Source organism: Castanea sativa, chromosome 3 (assembly GCF_040712315.1).
Source record: "Castanea sativa cultivar Marrone di Chiusa Pesio chromosome 3, ASM4071231v1".
NCBI lineage: Eukaryota > Viridiplantae > Streptophyta > Magnoliopsida > Fagales > Fagaceae > Castanea > Castanea sativa.
Window position 1 is genome coordinate 5,417,250 of NC_134015.1, and position 22,831 is coordinate 5,440,080.

General features: G+C 34.1%; 2 protein-coding genes across 3 annotated transcripts; one reads left to right on the forward strand and one right to left on the reverse strand.

The window, feature by feature from the left end:
* Nucleotides 1-566: 566 nt before the first annotated feature.
* Nucleotides 567-9,306, reverse strand: LOC142628288 (uncharacterized). 2 transcript variants are annotated; one of them, XR_012843013.1, is made up of 10 exons: nucleotides 9,178-9,306; nucleotides 8,260-8,487; nucleotides 7,416-8,151; nucleotides 6,280-6,344; nucleotides 6,120-6,187; nucleotides 4,131-4,234; nucleotides 2,088-2,160; nucleotides 1,824-2,004; nucleotides 1,200-1,524; nucleotides 567-738 (listed from the first exon to the last, which is right to left on the reverse strand). XR_012843013.1 is itself a non-coding variant. In XM_075802382.1 (9 exons), exons 2-9 carry the CDS (start codon nucleotides 8,465-8,467, stop codon nucleotides 1,439-1,441), a joined length of 1,521 nt encoding a protein of 506 aa, XP_075658497.1. In that variant the 5' UTR covers nucleotides 8,468-8,487; nucleotides 9,178-9,306; the 3' UTR covers nucleotides 1,086-1,438. The 2 variants fall into 2 exon arrangements, 1 of the variants encoding a protein (XP_075658497.1); XM_075802382.1 differs by lacking the exon at nucleotides 567-738 and having other exon boundaries at nucleotides 1,086-1,524.
* Nucleotides 9,307-12,930: 3,624 nt separating this feature from the next.
* Nucleotides 12,931-16,505, forward strand: LOC142627166 (uncharacterized). Its single transcript, XM_075800967.1, has 2 exons — nucleotides 12,931-13,052; nucleotides 15,605-16,505. The coding sequence occupies exon 2, from the start codon at nucleotides 15,631-15,633 to the stop codon at nucleotides 16,174-16,176; it is 546 nt and encodes a 181-aa protein (XP_075657082.1). The 5' UTR covers nucleotides 12,931-13,052; nucleotides 15,605-15,630; the 3' UTR covers nucleotides 16,177-16,505.
* The last annotated feature ends 6,326 nt before the right edge of the window (nucleotides 16,506-22,831 follow it).

Below are 22,831 nucleotides of genomic sequence, written 5' to 3' on the forward strand. Positions count from 1 at the left end.
GTTTTGTCTTGTCATAAATTTCAGTTATTTAGTCGGGGTTTTTAACAAGCATACAGAAAGGATTGTCATTGCTGTAAGCTTCATGTTTGAGAACTATATTTAAGGAAATTAGTGTCTGGCCTTCTCGCTTAAGCTTGACAGAGATCTTAGCCACTGATCTTGCATTCGCTAAGGTACACACCATTAGCCCCCACATGCCATACCCATCTTCATTTTGCATAAAGCAGAAGCGACTTGGGCCACATTATCCAAGAGATCCAGCAAGCTCGAGACACATTTGAGAACTGCACTTTCAAGCACCTGAACAGGGACCATAATAAAGTTGCACATGAGCTTGCTCACTTTGCCCATGGAAATGAAAACACCTTTATTTGGAATGGGGTTACACCCCCAGTTGTGTCATCTTTAATCCAATCTGATCTGCTGTAATGGTCCCAGCTGCTTGCTGGCTCCCTTCTGATGTACTCCTTTCTATTTGGTTTAATGCCATAAGTTCCATTTCAAAAAAAAAAAAAAAAAAAAAAAGCAGGAGATCATCACTACACAGTGTCTGACCACTGCGATCTAAGGAAAATGGAAAGTATTCTTTACTTCACACCCATAACAGTTTCAGCTGGTATCTACATCAAGCAATTCACCTATCTGGACTTCATTAGTGAGAGGACTTGTCAGTCTTTAACTGCCTGCCGACTGAAAATTTTATAATCCTTATGGATCTACAGTAATCCATATAGCATCCTGATTGGAAATGAATCAAATTATGAGTACGTAGAATTCATGACAACTTCATATTCTGCCTTTCAGAATTCCTCCAAAGCAAAGTTAAAATGAGAAACTACTGTTTTATACCTTCAACTAAATTGTTATATGCCATTCAGTTACAAGAATGATAGAAATCATGAAAAATATTTGTTCAAGAGTCCAATTAACGTGTCCTTAGGACATTTATTAATGAACCATTTAAGGAAAGTTTTAATACCACTTTCATGTAAAATATAAAAAAGTTATTAAAAAAAAGTCAGTTTAAAGACCTTTTAGCCAAAAAAAAGTCAGTTTAAAGACCTTTTAGCCAAAAAAAGTTGTCAGATCTTTCAATAAGGCCATATGACATTCTAAAAGATCACTATGGTCGCATGCCAGGACTATGTTTCTTTACAACAACATAGAGTTGAAATCCGCAGCCAAGCAACAAAAATTACCTGGATTGTTACAGCATCTCTGCAGAGTTGGAATTCTACAACTAAGCATCATGAGTACAGAATTTCAATTGCAAAGGAAACAGCTGCTGCTATTGAGCAGTAAAGGAAGCTCAACTGCACACCACTGCCACCAATTAATTTATGGAACATATTTTCAGTTGGTGCTGAGAATCCTTGGTGTCTTTTCCAGAAACACATAAAAAGCATATTGCCATCATCTTAATCCATACACTTCCAAGTCACATATCGGAGACAGACCAAAGATATGCTTCTGTTTCTGTAGCTCGTTTCTCATTCATCCTTTTGAACAATCCCTTCTCAAATCCTACAAGAGGTAAAACAACAGAAATTAATCACTTCTGATAGCAAACATACTTTTCAAAATAATTTTTTTGCTTCTTTGGTGCATAAGAATCTTCCTGTTGCCAATGATCTCTCTCTCTCTCTCTCTCTCTCTCTCTCTCTCTCTCTCTCTCTCACACACACAAGTTCACTATAAAGGGAAATGACTAAATGATTGGGATCACCACATCATGGCACACAGGAAGATGCTAAGGCAAGATCCATAGCTTCTCGAGAAAAATAAAGTAACATCTGACTAAAGGATGATGGAAATGAACCAACCAGTACTACGGTCAACTCCATCCCAATGTCTTCCTGGTCTTATACCATATCTATTTGGAGCAGCATCTAATCTTCGTTTTAACCAGCTGTGATCAGGAATGTCCTGAGGAACAACAAACCCTGATTCCTTCATTTTCTCATTATCCCCTAGGTTTGGGAGAACTAGTTCAGGACGCTTTTTCTGCACTATGTCAAAGAGATATGTCAAATTAGTATTAAATTCTTTGATTTCAACAACAAAAAATAAGCAAGTCAATTACTTGCCTTCACCAAATGTGCCATGGGATCACCATCTCTTATTCTCTCCCTCAGCATTTTGTCGAGTTCAGGATCATCTCTGCAAACAGAGAACACAGATGTTATTTATTTTTATTTTTTGATAAGTAGAGAACGCAGATGCTATTTATTACAAGGCACTAGGTGTACACATAGTAAGACCGGAAAATGAAAGTATTATGCTGTCTCTGCCAAACAAAAGATGGGTAGATCTGTAGTGAAACACAGTTAATGTATTATTCATCAAATGGACAATTTAGATTTTTTTTTTTTTTTTCCTTTTTTTGGTCACATGAGTAATCTATAATCAGTCAAAAATCATAAACCCAGAGACAAATTCAGACACCATGCATGTCAGGTGCTTCATAAATGAACACAAAGCCTTAATCCCAAAATTTTCGGGTCAGCTATGGATCCTTGACAAATTAATTATGGTCAATCATATGCTTTCCTTTCTTCTTCTTTATCTAAAATCATACTCTCTATTACTCCATTAATTGACATGTCATTTTTTTATTACTTTAACTAATGTGCTTTTTGGTCTTCCTCTACATATTTCCGTTCCCTCAACTTACCCCAACTCACTCTTTCTTACTAGTACATTAGTCGCTCTTCTCTGAACATGACCAAACCATCTTAAGCAATCCTCCCTCATCTTTTCATCAATAGGCACTACACCTATTTTTAAGTGAATTTCCTCATTTTGAATCCTATCTTTCAATGTATTTCCACTTATCCATCTTAACATTCTCATTTCAACCATACTCATTTTACAAATATGTCGCTTCATAATAGCTCAACATTTAGCTATTATGAAGTATTATACGATCGCACAACATTCTTGATGAGCTTCTCCGCTTCATCCACCCTACTCTAATGAGTCTTATCCTACGACTCACATCCTCTGCAATCTCTCAATCTTTATGAATTATTGATCCAAGATATCAAAGATTATCACTCTTTAGTATCTCTTGGCCATCAAGTCTTACCACCCCTTTGTTTTTGTTTCTACTTTTACTAAATTTATATTCCATGTACTCTATTTTAGTCCTACTTAATCAAAAGCCTTTAGATTCTAGAGCATCTCATCAAATTTCTAACTTGGCATTAATTTCACTTCTAATTTCATCCACTAAAATTATATCATTTGCAACCATCACTAGTGCAAAGAGATATAGACTTAATGCCAATCCTTATTTTTTCTGCATACCTATAATGATGGGAAACCCGATTGCGATTCCTCCAATTGTTCTCACACTAATCAACTTAACACTCAGTAAACTACCATTAAACAAAAAATGTATTTCTAAAGCCAGACAGTTCCACTACAGAGAGGTCTACCAATTATAACAGCAAGCCCCGCCCCACCCCAAAAAAAAAAAAAAAAAGATTGAAATGATGCAAGGGGAAATTAGGATGCGGTTAAACCAGCACTAACATTCTTGCATCTGCAGCTACCATCAAGTGACATTCCTTTTATGAGTAATCATTAATAAAATATCATATGTAAGACAGAAGGTGCCAAAACCCCTACTAGAAATCATAATAATAATACCAACGAAAAGTTCTATGGTTAATTTCATAGGCAAGTGGATTTCCACAATACCCTATGATTACAGCATCATATGGAAATCAAAACCATAAAGATAGCACAACCCAATTGACTATCACCATGCCATTGTAAATCTCAAATTTGGTGAGGCACAATAGAGGAACAGACCTACTGCAGGACAGCACCTATATGCTTACCCACTTATTGTGCTGGATTATATTACACAGTGAGAAAATCCATTTATCACAACTACTCAAGCAAAAAAAAAAAAAAAAAGAATCCCCTAAACATATTGTCAACCAAGATGCCCAAATGTCTGTGGCACAATAAAATGTATAGGAATAAGAAAAAAAAAATTAACATGAAAGATACTAGAAAAAGAAACCTACAGCTACATCTTTCAGATTATAGAACACATGTAAATATTTAAAATATATATTAATATATTACAATATGATATCTTGTATCGTTAGTTTTACCTGGTCCGCGCAAATGGTTTGTCCTTCTCAGATTCCAATTCCTGCAGCCTAGCTTCAGCTTCCCGCTTTTGAGCCAAGCCCTTGCCCCACTCCAACTTAATCTCCTGACAAAAACATGCAGCAAATGCATATTAACTATCTACTAAATCCAGGAAAGAAGCCTTAGAAAAAAAATTCTAAAAGCCTTTGAAAACTTTGCTTATCAATGAAAGAGGCTTTAAATACAAGCTAAAACATTTCAGAAAGAAAATAAATTAAAATTGCTCACTATTATCCCTAAGATCCTCAACCATGATCCAATCAATATATCTAAAAGCCTTTACTTCTCAAATTTATGCAAGTTTTTATCTCCTCCTCTACAATATCACATTTTAAGCCTTTGAAAACAGAACTCCAGCACCTCTGCCAAGCTTTGTAATAGTTTTTTTTTTTTTTTTGGGCAGTCAGTAGTATTCATAACTACCAACTTTTTTTTGACTACTTACAAACAACTATTACAATATTAATAAAATCTCACAAGAGATGTAAAAGGGATGACATAAAGTAAAACTTTCACAGCATCAATGAACATCATCAGCTTGCAATCAGTACAAGACTGGCTCTCTCCATAAACAATTTAGTTCTTACAAGAGATGAGAAATGTAAAGGGGGGAAAAAGAGGAAGAGAGAAGGGAAAACTATCATAGCTAGATGGCATCATTTCTTTTTTAACCAATCTCTCTACCATTTTAACTAAACATTAGTCAAAACCACAGATCTTTTGATTTTTCAGAAAAATAAAAATAAAAAAATAATAATAATAATAATAGATTATTCAGCCAAAGCCTAAATAGACATCACTTAAGTGAGCCAAAGCTAAAATAGGCATCACATAACTGAAGAAAACCTAGGAGCATGAATTACATTTCCCAAATTGTTGTGCAGACAACTACTCAACAGAAATAAATAGACGGTAAACTTTCTGCAAAGTCACATCTATAGCATTTAATTTGTGAATGAATGCAAAATATTTTATTTAGGGAATAAACATTAACATTATGATGCAAAAATATAACATAAAACCTAATGAATTCAGAAGGGAAGCTTCCTACGGTCCTCTGAATTAGATCAGAATTAGATCACTCCAATGACACAACAAAAGAGCAACGGTGAAATATAACCAAGGCAGAAAATTTGGGTAAGAAGGAAATTTAAAGTTGAATAGATTGTAGCTGATGCTCATTGGCACTAATACTTTATCCTAAACAATTTAAAGCATGGAAACTTTGCGATTGCTATCAGAACAAGATTATGCAACATTTCTTGCTTGACCACCAAAATATGGGGAAAAAAGATACAGAAATTTTCATCAGCCACAGGGATGAACCTTAATAAACACATAAATGAACTCTTGGACTCCTACATTATCAGTTAGAAACACAAATTTCATTCGCTCACAAGAATCTAATTATTTTACTAAAACGGAATTCTTTTGACTATTTAGTACGACAAACACTGCAGAGCCACGGTTGTGCCAAAAGGCATCTTATGAGACCACCCTCTCACATGAGTCCCATATGCTATGAGAGGGTGATAGTACCACAGTGCTGGCATAGCATCAAGCAGGCTTAAGATCAAGAAACACTTGTTTTCATGTGTAGCTTTTTCAATGAAATTTGACACCTCCCTCACCAAAAAAAAAAATCCAGAAATAATACCACCCCCCACACCCCACAGCAAGCAAAGGAAGAAATTGTGACCCTAATAGATTATTAGTATTATTATTATTATTATAGTAGCAATAGTACTAGAAACAATAATAAATGATGACAATGACACCAATGTGCTCTAGCTCAAATGGCACTTCCTACACCCTCAGTAATGGGAAGAAGGGTAAGGTCACGTTTCAACTTTCAAGACAAACAAGATGCGTGTAACTTACTAATCAAGTGTGTGTGTGTGTGTGTGTGTGTATAGGTATAACAAATTCAAGGTTTTTTTCCAAAGTACCTTGGGCTTCTCTTCTACTTTTACTTTCTTTCGCAGTTTTAAGAATTCCTCCTTCGATATACGTTCTCCTGCAGCATTAAGGAGTAAGACCCAATCAAGCATGTAAACATTATTAAGGAAGACATAACCTTAGAATATTAAGAAATTTGTTTTTCTTCACCTTTCTTATCCCGATATGTAGGCTCCGCACCCCGACCACTTATAGAAGGATCCATCTCATTAAACCTACACAAGAATAATTATTGTTTAATAAGCACACAGGAATAAATATCAGACAATACAGATCTTTGAACCAAAAATTAAACACAAGCAGAATCATATAGCCTTGAACCTACATCTTATTTGTCCACCAAAATACCAAAATGATAAAAACTGATCATCGCCTATACTAATATGAATCGGTGATTCTATCACCTTGGACCCACCAAAAGAAAGACACATTATAAAAAAATAATAATAATCACAGACCAAAACACCAATAAGGAGATAGATCTTCCAAAGAGCAAGGTTTTTTTCCTAATAAGTTGATACATTTGGGCTACTACAGATTCACCTTTTTTCCTATCAAAGACCAGCCCTTTGTATTGGTGTAATTCAAATCACATCCACGTGGAATGAGATGGGCCTTACATACTGTGAAGATTGTAAATCATGAGTATTTCACTTAATGCCTATGCATATGTACGCTCAGACAAAAGTAGACACTATACAAAATCATTTGTATGCTGTAACAGTTCCCTGGGGTTAGAGAAACCAAAAGAGATAGAGAGAAATATCCCTAATTTTCAATTATAAAAGGAGAAGCCAATGTTTGGCAATTGAAGACTACATAGCCAACCCATGCATGCACAAGCTTAATACCGAGAATTCCATCTATCACACAAGATCATATGTGCAACCTCATGGAAGCCTGAATTAGGATACCATACAACTGACCAAGCTTCCTAGTTTGAGAACAACAAACTGAGTCCCTGTTACTAAGCCTGATAAATGGAAACTCGACCTGAGGTGTACACAGCCATGTTCATCGAGAATAACTCAAATGACTCCCTACTGGAGTATAGTATGGCCAAACACTTGAACCAAAATATCATCAAAAGCACAATATCATTTTTGGCTACAATAGAGCAGAAAGGTCCCATATAAAACACAACTAATCAAAATAAGCAACTACATTCACAACTGATCAGTTGTGAATGTGCATATAATAAAGATGAAAAACACAATTCATCAACCATAAAAAGTGGAAAAAAGAGGGTGGGGGGCAGTATTTTAACAGCTTAATGTAATTGTTACCTCAACAAATCATTCTTCTTAGTTCTAGCAATCTCTTCCCTCATATCTTTGCCAGAAATCAGACCTGTTTTTCGCTGTTCTTCCACGGCAGCTTCCTTTCGGCTTTTCCTTGGTGGAGAAAGGTCAGGAAGCAAAGATGCATGTGAAGCATTGGTTTCAGTTGAGCGTCTACGTGGAGGGGAAAGGTCAGGTGACCCAGATCTCCCAAGATCCTTCCTGCTTTTCCTTGGGGGTGAAAGGTCTGACCCCAGGGGAGCATGGAAGTCATCTTGATATGTAGAACCACGACGACCCCGTCGTGGAGGAGAAATGTCAGGGTTACTCCTATCATTGTCTGCCAATACTTGACGTCGACGAGGTGGAGACATATCAGAATTCAGCAAATCAGTTGAAAGCTTCACTCCAGGTTCTGGTGAAGGGCTATCATTTCGAACCCTCCGTTTCCGAGGTGGAGACATATCATTGTTCAGGTTCGGTCGTGGAGGAGACAAATCAATGTTATCTCTGCCAGAATCCTGTTCAGGTTCTGGTGAAGGTGTGTCATTTCGAATCCTCTGTTTACGAGGTGGAGACATATCAGAATTTGGGTCGTTAGAATTCAAGCATTTAGGAGAGAGCGAAACCCAACCACTTCCATCCTCTGATATGGCATTATATGCGCGTCTGGCTCTCAACTGTTCAAGCCTCCTCATCCGCTTAACCTCAATGTCTTCATTAACTTGTGGCTTCTCTTCATCTACATGTTCAATAACATAATAATAGAACACTTAACCCAATGTGGAAAAGGAAAACCATCAACTAGGAAAAAATTAAAAATCAAAATTTCAAAATGTTATTGATTTACCAGCTGAATCGCCGCTGTTTTCCTCTTCGAGATTGACTGTTTTCTGCCAAACTGGATCTTCATCCACAACTAAAAGACCCGTTGCATCTGGCTTACTTTGGACCTTCTTCTTCTTCTTCTTTTTCTTTTTATCCTCTTCATCATTGATTCCATATCTTTTCAGATATTCTTTAAGAGAGTTGGATCCCGAAGATGCAGCTGCCGCCATTATTCAATATCAATACCTCCCTAAAACAAAATTTAAACAAAATTCTTATTACCCCCAATTTGCTTTTATCAAACTCAACCCACATACAAAAATTACTCCCTCATAAGATTCTAATTCTAGCAAAATCAAAAGGGTTTTAGAGTTATGGCTCCATCACAATTACCAGCACAATAGCAAAGTCTAATACTGCTAAAATCAACTGTGACTAAATTTTTACAGTTTCCAAGTTTCCTAAGCAAAAAAAATCAAACACAAACCGGGCAATAAGGGTTCTAAGCTCAACCCCAATAAAACATTACTCCAATAGATTCTACTTCTAACAACATCAAAAGGGTTTTAAAATTTTAGCTCCAGCACAACAACAGCAAAGTCTAATACTGAGTGTAACTCAAATTCAACAGTCTCCTAGGCAAAAAATCAAACACAAACCGGGCAATAACGGGTTCAAGTTGCACCCACGTTGATTCTAAGATTGAAATTTCATGGGTCTTGAAAAATCAGCAAAACCCAAATTAACCACCCAAAATTGAGCCTTTTAGAACAGTCTAATTGCAATATGAATAGAGCATATCATTCATAATTCAACAACAACAACAACAAAAAATTCGTTGTTTCCATAAATGTTAATGCAATTAAGTTAATCCATACACATATATCAATAATCTCTGCATATATAAGAGAAAAGAGTGAGGAAGAGAGAAAGATCGTACCTGATACAGAGCTCTAGGGTTTTGGACTCTGCTCTCCACGCTAACTTTCCTTTTCTCGCCGACTTTCAGATTTGAATTGGTACAAATGGGTCGGGTTAAGGTGGTTCCTTGGGTGGGTTTGTTTCGGTTAAGAAAATATTTTTAAATTTTTTTATAAGTAGAGTAACTGATTTTTTTTTTTTCTTTTTATATTTTCTGTGAAAATAGAATGAAAATTTTCTTAAAGTTGTCCTTTAGTATAACTATCATCTTTTTTTTTAGGAGTGTAACTATCATTTTATTATCTTATATAAGACGAAAAACTTTACGTACAAATTATTTTTAAAAAAATTATAAAGTTAATAAACACTATTTTTATTTATTTTTAAAATTATTAATTAAATTATTTATAACATTATTGGTTCAACTATTAGTTTAACCAAAAATCTGATTCACTTTTCAGTTCTTTGTTCCGTCTGGTCTTTGTGCTTTGAAAAAATGGTGGTTATGTTTGCAGTTTTGATTTTGATTAATTATTTTGATAAGTAAGTTCTTTGTGGCACAATCATCTTGTAATGAGTGTCACTATTCTAAATTGTTCATTTGCTAAGAAACTTTGTGCTCAAACCTTGTTAATGAAGAAAAGGAATGAAGGTAATAGAATGGTGGAAGTAAATTTTTAGTAGATTTTATTGAAGAAAGATGTAGTTCTCAATCTTCATATTTGAGACCTATTATAAATTAAATTTTGTAGCAAGAATACTGGTTGTTTCGATTCCTCTTAATTTAGTAATTGAGGTTTCAAAATGGTGGAACAACTATGCCCAGAAAATATCTTTCTTAAGTGATCTACTAAGCAATCATGGATATTTGATTCATCATATGTCGTCATCTAATGTTGGTTTCTTGCGATTCAGATTATATTGCTAATTTTATGTTATGTTTGAACCATGTTACCTTAGGCTAGACTTGGAGTCTTAATGTGGTTCTTTTGATTTTAGCAGGAGTTAAAACTACAAAGTTAAGCACCAATTGAGTTCTTATGTTGGATTTTATGTTTGCACTTGGTTTGTTAAATGAGAAATGTCTAGTCCATGAGTATGTATGTATGTAGAGGGAACGTAATACTTGCATCTTTTTATGGTCTAGAGAGTTCTGTGATTAACCTTAAGTATTTATTTGTATGTTCTTTATTTAAATGGTATATAAGATTAGGGAAGGGTTATCTTTTTAATTCTTTTGTTAAGTTCATGGATAGCATGAATCTTTGATTGTAATTGTTAGGAGGCTTTTCTTTTAAGCATACTTTATTTCAATAAAATCTCTCATTACTTTTTTTTTTAATGGTGATTACCATGTTTTATGATGTACAATTGAAATTTTGTGAAATACTTTATCATTTTTTTTTTTTGGAAATTGATCTCCTGGTACTTTTTACTTTTGCATTCTAAAAGCAGTTAAAGGCTATTTCTTAGAAAAAATTATATTCTTGAAGACATGTACAAGTTGGAAAATTTGTCTATATGTGTGCCTATAATGAGGTTCAAGAAATATAAATTAAAAGATAGACTTCTGGACTAATATGTTCAAAATTGAAGTAAGCACCTTCACAAATATGGGCAAGGGTACAAATACAAATACAAATACAGTATGACAACACAACAATTTTTGAAAAATTAGGACACTGCTACAGTAGGGATATATATAATTTTATTTATATGTATATATTTTTTCAAAAATAACAAAATTTGTTTTATAACAAAATATTGTTATTTTTAAATAATTGTTAAAAATTATTTTTAAAGCATATTAAAGCCTAGCCATTATATATGTGCCTATTGTCTACCTAAATAGTGAAAAAAGAATTGTAAACAGATATAATTACTTGGTTTGATGGGTTGGGTTTAAACTCATAAAAGAAAAAAACTCATAAAAGAAAATTTTGAAAATAAGCTAAAAGGGGGAGCTTGCAAATTGACAGAATTTTTGTATATGAGTCTTACTCGAGTTTTGTAAATGAAAAGTATCACAGGGCACTCTTAGAGCATTCACATCCAGGGATCTAAAAAAATAAATATTTTACACTCTAAAAAACTATTTTATCTATTTTACCAACTCACTTAACGATACATCCAACATCCGAGTTCTTATTTTTTCCTACAATCCAATAAAATAATATAAACTACAAAAAAAATATATAAAAGACCACTCATCTCTCTCTCTCTCTCTCTCCACAGTAACCAAAATTACCAACCACCACCAAACCACTCATCTCTCCCCCCCCCCCCCTTCCCTCACTCTCTCCACAGCAACCAAAATCACCAACCACCATTGAAATACCACTGATCAACCACCCAAACCCAAACCCAAATCACACACCCACCAAACAAATCACACCTAAATAACTAAGCCAACTGCCAATCCACCACCACCACAACCTCTTTGATCCACCGCCACCACAGCTTCGTCAAGCCACCATAGCCTTGTCGATCCACTGCCACCCAAAATCGAGAGAGAGAGAGAGAGAGAGAGAGAGAGAAATGAGAGAAAGAAAGCTTAGAGAAAAGAGAGGGTCAGAGAGTGAGAGGGAGAGAGAAGAGAAAGTCCAAAAGTGAGGGAGAGAAGAGATAGGAGAGAGAAAATTTGAAAGTGTTTATAAGAAAGGAGAAATAGAAGAGAGAAAGAAAATAAAATATTATTTTTTTTAGTTTTACATCATTGCTATAGTGATTCCTATATATAGGACTTTACTGTTTATAGTTGCTAAAAGATTTACCCACGCGAGTAAAGCTTTTTTTTAGAGTGTTTGTTACTAAAATAACAATTTTGGGGGTTTTACATCCCCATCGCTAATGCTTTCAGTAAGTTCTTTTGACTGTTTTGTTTAATAAAATTTCGGACAAAGTTTAGATACAAAATTACAACTTCCTTTAAAAAAAATTAACATTACTACATATTTTGAAAATCTAACCGTTGGGTTGCATTATACTCTTAATACACATGTCAAATTTTGTGTCAATTGGATATTATATATACTTATATTTTATGCATTTTTTTTTAGGGAAAACATAATACATTTCATTAAGAAAAACTAGCAATGTTAGTTTGGACAACAGAAAGAAAATGTGGTGGAACATTTTATGCATAATTTTAAATTACAAAAACTTGAAATTTAAACAATTTATTAATGACATAACTATTAATCTTTAATTTTTTAAAAAAATTGCAGCATGGAGGGTTATTAGAAAAAAGAAATGTTATCTAATAGTAAATTTGTCAAAATTAACCTTTAATAATAATTAAAAAAAATTAGTGGTCTTGGGTGATGCACAAGATGCACTACGTGTGAGGTCCAAATATAAACTCACTTGAGTTACTTCCCTTAACAGCTCAAGGTTTACTAGTGTCCCTCGTGAGGTTAGGAAGTTATGGTTCATCGTGGTCTCCCTGCACTCTAACAAAGCTTTCGACCTAGTAGATAAAGTACTATTATAGTTATGTCCAAGTGAAATTACCACATTGTTCACCCTTTCCTTTTTTTTTTTTAGCAAAAAAAAAATTTAATTAAACTTAAAATTTCCCCTTTTATTAAAGCTGTCCATAAAATTTTCCCTTTGTACTAAAAAAAATAATAACGATAAAGCACACACACGGACAAAACAAAACAAGGGAAAAGGGCAAAAAGGGAAAATAAATAGATCTGGCCTGAGCGATATAAGAAAAAAAACAAGGGAGGAAATCGATCGGCGTGAGAAGAAGAAGAGGAACGAAATCGATCGGCGTGAGAAGAAGAAGAGGAACGAAATCGATCGGCGTGAGAAGAAGAAGAGGAACGAAATCGATCGGCGTGAGAAGAAGAAGAAGAAGAAGAGGGACGAAATCGATCGGCGTGAGAGGTGCGTTTCAGGTTTTCAGCTCTTTATTTTGTTTTTGAAATTCATACACAAGTAAAGATTTGTTAGAGTCGCAGCAAAGAGATAGTGTTTGTTATTTTTGGGATGTTTGGAAAAAAAAAAAATAAATATTCGTTTCATTATGTTTCGGGAGTCCTCTGGTTATGGATTTCAATTGCATTGTCAAATTGGTTGAGACTTCAAAAAAGATACATTTTTTTAACTTACTTGTGTAATGGAGACAATTTGTGACCATCATGTGACTTCTATTATTAAGTGCTCTGTATATCTTTTTATTTTTATGTGGAATAGTTTTACTGGTTTTGAATTGTTGGTTTTGTCATGTGCTTGAGTTCATAATAAGGCTATGGATTTTGGGTCATGAGAAATTTGTTGAGATTTTTTTTATGCTTATTTGATAGGAAAAAATACGTGGGGTTTTAGGGATTGATAGTTAAGAGTAGTAAGAGTTTGACTTAAGGTTGTAAGGAAGAAGGAAATTATATAGTGTTTAGGATGTGAATGATCTGCACTCGTGAACAGTAGCACATGAAAGAGAAGAAGAAAAAAAAAAGAAAAAGAAGAGAAATGAAGAAAGAACATATTTTTGCCTCTGAGGATAAGCTACTTAGCCCATCAAGGGTGAAAAGCGACTAGATTACCCGGGAACTAGTTCTGGCGGGTGGCGTCAGTTGCCTATAGGAGTTTGATTAATAGTGAGGATTGTTGTACAATATGTTCTGCGATGTGCAACTAATATAGCTAATTTGAGTGAAGTTCTCCTACATCATCCAAAAAAAACATTTTTTTTATAGGTAATAGAACTTTTATTCAAGAAATTGAAAATTTCATGTTGGTGAACATTCTGAAGAAAAACAAATACAACAAGTTCAAGAACTTAAGCTAACACAGTGTAAGAATTCAGAAATTGAAATACAACTCATAAGACACCCAAATATGAGCCCACTCAAACAAAGTACCGAAGAAAAGAGATTTTAAGAGGAAATGAAGAAAATAACATAACAAGACATAAGGAATGTTTCTTGTGCTAGTGATATTACTAGTTAAGTAAAAAGTTCTATCAAGGTAATGACTAATAATGACTTAACTTGGACTCAATAAAAAAGAAAAAGCTAAGATACTTAGAATTTGCTAAAAGTTTTAGTCTCTATAAAATTACCTAAGATACCCTAAATTTCTGCAATCCCCTTCAAATGAAGGAATTTGGGCCTTGACACACCAAGCAGTTTGGATGGAGGAATTGGCTTGGTAAGCATTCTTTGGACATCTGGAATTATAGTGCTACCATGTTTGATGTGGTTAATGTGGAAGGAACGCAACTCTCAAACATTTAAAGACACTAAGAGAGATCCCTAGATCAATTAAAATGCTTATTGATTCATTCCTTGTTTAGTTGGTCTCGTGTTTGGGGTTTCACATGCTGTACTTCTATTTTTTACTTTCATAATTCTCTTAAGAGTTTCGGTTTGATTCTACTTTGTGTTCCATCTTCATGAACATGAAGTAATTTCTCTTTTCTCAATAGTTCTTTTTTTACTTATAAAAAATAAATAAAAACCCGAATTAGAAATTGTTTTAACCTAGGAGAGACTTATAACTAGACTTTAAACCACATGACTTTTTCTTCAATTGGACTTCACATGTGGATCCCATAAAATAAATCTTGGATAGATGCATTTGCAACAAATTAATCTTCCTTCCATGGTTGCATCAATATGACTTACTAATAAATGCATTTTATTCACTTTCATAGATTTTCTGCTCTGAACTGTAGATTTTTTTGTAGGGGAAGACTAATGGTGTAATATCCTAGCTCTGTGATTCATGAGACATAGGATACCCTCTACACGCATGCACATGTAAACTGCCATTATATGCCAATGACAGTGCAACATTGCCAGTTAACATTCATTTACCTCATGTAGAGTTTTGGTATGATATAATGTTCTGTTTTAAAAGTTCAGGTCTGATGGGATTGCCAATGATTTACCTTTCTTTTGTGCATTTAGAGACACCTGGATTATTTGACATTAATGATCAAAATGTACATTTGAGCATAGGGAATCATCAATGTTGGCCTCCTTTTGCCAAACTTAGTGAAGTCTTTATCTTTACCAAATGTCTGCGGTTTATGTTTTGATTGGATGTGTGCCCTAGACAGCATCCCTTTGATGTCTTTTGTAGATTTTATTGATTCCTTTCTTTCTGATTTGTATTCTTTGAAAAGTGTCTGTTCATATCTATTTATGTGACATTCCCTTTTCCTTTTCTAATAAGATTTTTTACTTATAAAAAAAGGGTCAATTTATTTCCCAATTACTCCTTGTAATAGTCACTACTCATTGTGAAGTTTCCTATGCATTTTGTGGGCTCGACTCTTGAGTCTCGAGCGCAGCTGTTAAATATTCATTTTTCACTCTCTATATAATATGAGCTAGATACCTAATGAAAGAACTCATAGCTGACAACAACATTATGAAAAGCTTGCATTATATGTTTCTAATACAACACAATCACTTGCTTGAATGTTTCAGGTGCCTTTTGTGGGAGTTGCTCTGTTATGGGTGAGTTTTCAATTCAGATTAGCAGCGACCTTCTTAATCGGCTTTCTGATGACACCGAAAAGTTGAAGAAGAAAAATAAAAAATCTAAAAAAGCTAAGGTACCCCGAGAGCCTAGACAGCCCTCAGCTAAGGTAAATCAGAAGCAGATTTCTGATGAATCTGAAACATTTAAGGGGGCTGCTACTACAGGATGGCCACTGCAGACTCCATTATTTGTACCTGTAAACACACCTGCACAATCTGCCTACACAGAGTTGGATGCAATTCGATCTGTCCTTCAAGATGGCGAGAGGGTTCTGGACAGGTTGCAGAAGCAGGAGGAAAATATGGTGCAGGAAGTAACACAAAGAGCCAAGGATCTCCGAGAGAAGGAGTTCAAGCTTCCGTACCAGAAGCCTATGCCTTGCTTTGCTGAGAATAATGCTTGGTTGGAATGCTACAAGGAACATGCAAAAGACATCCTGAAATGTTCTCCTCTAGTTAAAAGCTTCGAAGATTGTATTCGCCGAGCTAGGCAGAACGCGAGTTCAGAAATGAAGTAGACATTCCTAGAAGAAATTTTTTCTGGTAACATACATGAGTGCAAGCTAATGTCCGGTTTAAGTGACACCTAGATTTTTGTGGTACAAATAATTACACACTCATCGATATCTCCATTAATGGATTGCATGTTTTTTTTTTTTTATTATTAAAGAGTCATTAACAATTTTGTTAAATCTATTACTCCTCATTTCTAAACTGTATTATTGTTCATAAGCATAAGGTGACATGTTCACTGGAGTTTGACCTTTATTTAGACCAAGATGATGTGAAAAATGTGTCATTAGAGGTCTATCTATTTTAACTTAAGCCATCCATGATATGACTGTCATTAAATCTTTATCAGCAATTGTTTATTTCATTATATGCTATGATTCTCTAATCAGATATACCTTAATTATTTGAATCTAATGGACAATTATTCGTCTGCCATTATCTTCCTGAAAAGATTTCATCTGAACTCAAATTTTTCTTCTTCTTCTTCTTCTTATTCTTCTTCTTATTGTTCTTTTTTTTTTCTGTTGTATTATGTGTCAGATTATTCTTGTGATTCAACATCTCATGTATTGAATTGCTATGCCTTCTTCTTCTTCTTTTCAATTTTTTTGAAATCAGTGTGGGGATGGGTCTTAAAGCACCAGCCCGGGTGCTGCTTTTTTGGTAGCAAGTTAAAAATGTGTTGTTATAGAGGGATCATTTGCTAAGAATTTAATTCCACTGGAATTTTGTCAAAATGTCAGCTAAAGTTTCTATATTCAGCTATCTTAGCGACGTCTTTTTAAATTCTAATTAATTTCTGTCATTATTTGCTTCATGATGAGAAGAGGGCTGAAATATGGACCAAGAAAGGAACAAATATTAGGTTAAGTCAAAGGTAATGGTAATCTGTAGCTTCACAATTTCTTGAAAGTATGGATTGCATCACCAAATGCATAATGCCATATGATACTAGATAGTATTACTAATATTGAAGCATTAACCTTTTTCATAATGTCAAACGAGACTGTGAGGTTAGATTGATTTAGTGGCGTCCTTAGGGAGTGGGTTCTCATGAATTATTGTGCTTATGAACCCCAGCCTTTAGTTAGAAAAATGAAAATGAGAGATGGGTGTGAGTGATACCTTGAGAGTCGAGTATACTTTCAAGATCCTTTATTTATTTATTTTTATAAAAAAGAATATACTTTTTATTTTTTTATTTTTTATTTAAAAAGAGTATACTTTCTAGTTTGAAATTATGCTTATAATCTCACCGCCGGCTTCCTTCTTTCTTACTAAGCAAAAAACAAATAGAAATTTGAAAATGTGGAGCAAAAGTGATTGTCACATACACAAGTTGAGCCAAGTATTAAAAGTTTAGGTTATTCATTCAATTTTTTCTTTTTAGCTACAATTAGAATTTTATTCATTTTATTTGTTAAACTTAATATAAACTCTTCCTAACAAGTAATGAGTGTTAAATAAAGTAATGGATCAACAAAATTGTCAAAGAAAAAAAAAATCTCATTAAAGTGTTCGTTGGGAAATTGCTTATTTTTTGTAACTTATTTGTATAATGTGAGACAAAAAGCTAAAAACTAGCTTGTTTTAAAAAGCTAAAAGTTATCTTGTTTCAAGGAGCTAAAAGTTAGATTATTTGAAGTAAACTTGAAACAAAAAGTAGTGTGGAATCCCTAAATAATAGATAATTTAAGCAAAATATCAACTTATAATCGGTTTCTAAGTCCACACTGTACTCATTATAGCATCTATATAGTGCATGTTTGGTTTAGCTGTTTGGTTCAGCTTTTCGAACACGATTGAGTTTTTCAACTCCTATTATTTATTTATATTTATTTATTATTATTATTATTGTAAGTGCACAATTTGTACCCGGACCCAAAACGAGTGATGGACTCAGGCCCAAATGAGCCTTATACAATGAAATTTGTAGAGTATGAGTTTGAAACCTAGGTTAGGGATATTGGAAAGTTGATAAACAGGCTAGAATGCCGCAGTCTATGCAAGTAATAAATGAATGTGACAAAAAACCCTCCTCGGACATAAGCCGAGGACAATTTGTATAGCCTTTCTTTCTCTAAGCAGAAGATTACAATTTTTAGTTTCCAAAAGGGGACCTCCCTCTTTCTCTTTTTCTCTCCTCCTCTTCTTCCCTCTTTCATCCACATGTAACACAGATCTTTCCCCTAGATACTTGTCACATCCACCACCTTCTTAAAGTCTTCAAATAATAGCTAAAAGGCTGAATACTACTGTTCAGAGGTCATTTCTTCATTAATGCGACCAGAGAGGTAGATGCAGGGCCTTTAATGTGGTGGTAGCAACTTTTTCCTCAGATATTTCTTCCACGTTCCTGCTTCTAACAGGTGCTTGGATCATGCCTTTACCCAACAGACCATCCAGAATTCAGTCTCTAAGCCCTTTAGCAAGTCCCATGGCTTTTACTGGGCTTGTCCGAGGAGATACTCCACCTCGGACTACTCCTCGGACCATTATAGTGCGGACTAACCTGTGGGCCCAGAAGACTCTGATTGAACAGACTTATACCAACTAACCAGGCCCAAGACCCAAACGTGCCTTTAAGCATTTTTACCCCCCACAATTATTATTATTATTGCATTTCATAAGCATTTGAAATGGTGTGTTTTGGGCATAATTTAATTCCGTAGTTTAAAATTTCAATAATTCAGAATTTTAGACAAATTGTGTGGGAATAACATTATTTTGAATGGCTAATTATTTAACTAATTTATTTATCTGGAAAAAAAAAAACACTCCGAGTGGTTGATGACTTTATGTGAGAACATAAAGCACACGCATGGATCAAGTCACATGAAATAGAATAGTAGATGATCTCGATGCCTCCAAGGCTCGACCTAGTCCTCGGGCATGCTGATGAGGACCACAAATTTATCGCCATGTTTTTCCATTTCCTCAGCCCCTTTCCTTCCTCAACTACATTGGTCTCAAAATTTGCCCAGATTTCAACAACTCCAACCTTTTCTCTCCACTCTCAGCTCTTAACAACAATTTCTTCCTCAAATCCCTCTCAAACTTGGTAAACTATCTCTCTCTTGAATAATTTCAACCACAAATTATGGCTTTTTGCCAAATAGTATAATTTTAGGAAAAAATAAGGAGAAACGCATCTTGACAAACTTATTTAGTTATGTAACACTTTTATGGAATTTAAGTTTGTCAAACTTGAGTTCCAAGTGAAACTCGAGTTTATCAAACCCAAGTTCCAAGCATTATGGGCTTGCATGATAATTTGATCAAACATAATGCTTGGAACTTGAATTTCACTTGATAGAATGTATTTCTCTTATATTGTTCCTAAAATTATGCTATTTGGCAAAATTCACCCACAAATTATAGTTTAACTTTCTTTTTTCTTTTATTTGATGAGCTTTTATGTTTGAGCTTATTAATTGTAAAACTATCTCATTTTTTATTTGTTTAAGCTGTTGATGATTTATATATTTCGCTACGATGTATTAATGCTAACATGTTAGTGACCGTTTAACTTTTTTTTTTTTGTTAGAAAGAGTTTCAACTTCTGACATCCGCTCTTGATGATAGTTTTAGACCAAGACACCAATCGAATTTTGGTGTAGGCGGGGATTGAACTCTAAATCTTTTATTTAACTATCAGAGACTTTACAAGTTGAGCTAACTGGAACCTACAATGATAGTTTAACTTAAATGTGTACACTAGTATGTCAATCAAGTACTCACTAGTCACAATGTGGATTCTCAAAATAAATAAATAAATAAAGTTGACAAAAAATTGTAGTAACCTACAATTGAGAGTTGTAGTTAAGAGTTTTGTAATTTAGTTGGTTGACACTTTCAGAGTTTTCAATGAAACCATATAGGGTTCAAATCCCAACTCTCCATTGTAACTATTGAATTATAAAAAAAAAGAAAAAGGAATTGATAATTGTAGTTATAGTGAATATATAGGGGAACTTATCAGTGAATTTTTTTTAAGAAAAAAAAAAATTTAAAGAAAGAAGACAATGAGGAACCCGATTTGAGGGGTGGAACCTCTTGCTAGTTGCTAGCTATTAGCTAAGACCATATAGTATGGTAAGTTGGCAGGGCATTAAAATGTATGAGTACAAGATAATGTATCTATTGTGATGGGATTATTCAGTATTTGCAATAATTTATGGAGTTTCTTTTCTTATCTTTTCCTTGGTCTTATTTCCATAGTTATGTTATGGCTCCTTGTTACAATTATAGAAGTGTGCGAGTTTCTTAAGCATTATAATTGAAATTCTCTTCTTCAAACATAAGTTTCTGTGTGTTTGTCTTTGTGCTTTGTGAGCATTCACGGAAAAAATAGAGAATCTTAACTGAATTTCTTACTTTCAAAGACAATGGTTCGAGGAAGAGATGCATGTTGGGAACATTGCGTTCTTGTTGATGCAACCAGACAGAAGGTTAGGTGTAATTATTGTCTTCGGGAGTTCAGTGGGGGTGTATATATACAGGATGAAGTTTCACTTGGCTCAATTAAAGAACAGAGATATAGTCCCCTGTACTGAAACATAAGGGCAAGAAAATAGCTCTTCCATGGATATAGTGGACAGAATGGAAGCACCTGTCCATCTTTGTTATTGCTGGTTTTTACTTCCACTACACTATTCCTTTCAGTGCTGCTAAATCCATGTATTATCAGGATATGGTACATGCCATAGCAGAGTGTGGGGTTGGCTACAATGCCCCTAGTTAGGAAACAAAACAATATAATTTATTTCTTATATTGTATCTAGGACCAAAGAATTGTAAATTATTGTTACATAAAATTGTAGTAAATTGACGCACATATCAAATATCAATACAACAAAAGTATTTTTTTTACAAAAAAATAGGTTTTCTCATTTTTCCTTGAACTTAAATAAGTGACGACTCCACATGAAACTCTCAATTTAGGGGCAAATACATTTTTACAGTGAATTTGATATTTTGAGCATCACGATCCCACCCGTTTGTACAGGTTAGGCGCAATTTGAGAAAAATTGGCAGGTTGGGTTGCAGTTACTCACAATATGTAAATACTTTTACCCAATTTCTGTGACGTGTCAAGATTTTAAAACCTTAATCCTTGATGGTAATAAATATGATAAGTACAATTTTAATTTTTAATGAATCAATTACTATGAATTTCTTCCTTGTTTATGAATCAATGATGTGGAGCCCGAGCTCTTAGTTTAATTTGATTGTCACAACTAATATGTAATGAATGGAAAGTAAATAATTCACTAGGAGATATGAATAGAGAATAAACTGAATAATATGGGTTTGTTATTGATAAAATGTGTAGCTCTATTCTTGTCGAGGATACATGCATCCAAAGGCAAACACAAATTCTCTAAACTCCTTAACTCTAATATTTTCATATGCCCCTTTTAAGCGTGCGTGAAGGCTCTATTTATACCCAAGGGTCTTCTTCTTAGTAAAAGGTGGTTACGATAAGGGTCAGAAGATACTTGTCCTATCAAATGTCTCTTCTCCCATTTTGATGATGAAAATGGACTTTCGAGATGTGAAGTACTATTTAGGTCAGTCATTAATTAATAAATGCAGTTTGTGTAAGGTGAAAACACCTAATTAATGTGGAGATGATTGTTGTTTGGTTTAGGAGTTACCTTCCCAAGTTCTTTGGACATCTTTCATGAGTTTGGGCTCGAGGGGTTATATCTTATCGGTGTCAATCAGAGGACGTGGGGTTTCTTCCTTGGCTGGGCCCTTGGTCCATTTTCCAGGTCTAGGACCTTTCTCCTAGTGAATATGGATTTGACCTGTTCTCTCGAATCACCTTATCTCTCAATGGGCTCCTAGTCCATTGCCCGTGGAGTCCAACTAGAAGACCACCCCCTACAGCTACAAATGACTACGGATTATAATATTCACAATGACCACAATATTTGAGGGTTTTACAAAATACTAGAATGTCCACCTTAATACTATAGAATATGATTTTAGAGTGTTTTCGGGTGGGGGGGATTGTTGTTAAATTTTTGAATTTGGCCTTGGCCCTTGGGAGTTGAGAGTTGGTACTTGGAAGCGAGAAACTATGCTTAGGCATGACAATTGGCAATCAAGCTCGAGCTGAGTTATGGGTAAATAGTTTAGTTTAACATGTGTTTACTAGTTCTCTCTATTAAAAAAAAAGTGTTTACTAGTCAATTTAGTGTACGGTTATATTATGAAAAAAGTGAGAAAAAAGAAGAAAATAGAAAGTGAAAATTTTAAAAACTAGACATAAAAATTAAAAGTTAAAACTTAATGCTAAAAACCGATGCCAAATAGAGTTGAATTTGACGGGGTAACCCAAGTGGAAAAAAAAAATATACATTATCTTTTGGGTTGTATTAATGAACACCGTAAAATGTCTATTAACAACAACTTTTGACTTTTTTTGGTACAGTTTTTTATCTTTTTTTTACAGTTTTATGTCATATTTTTTCAGTGTGAGTTTAACTTCGCAGAGAGAAAAAATATTAAAATAACCCAAAGGACTAGTTTTATGTCATTTTCTTTTATTTATTTAATTTATTTTTTATTAACAGCAATTTTTTTTTCTTTTTTAAGGAACAAAAACATATATTATCTAAATAGTAGAAAAGATAACAAGTCGGTCTAGAA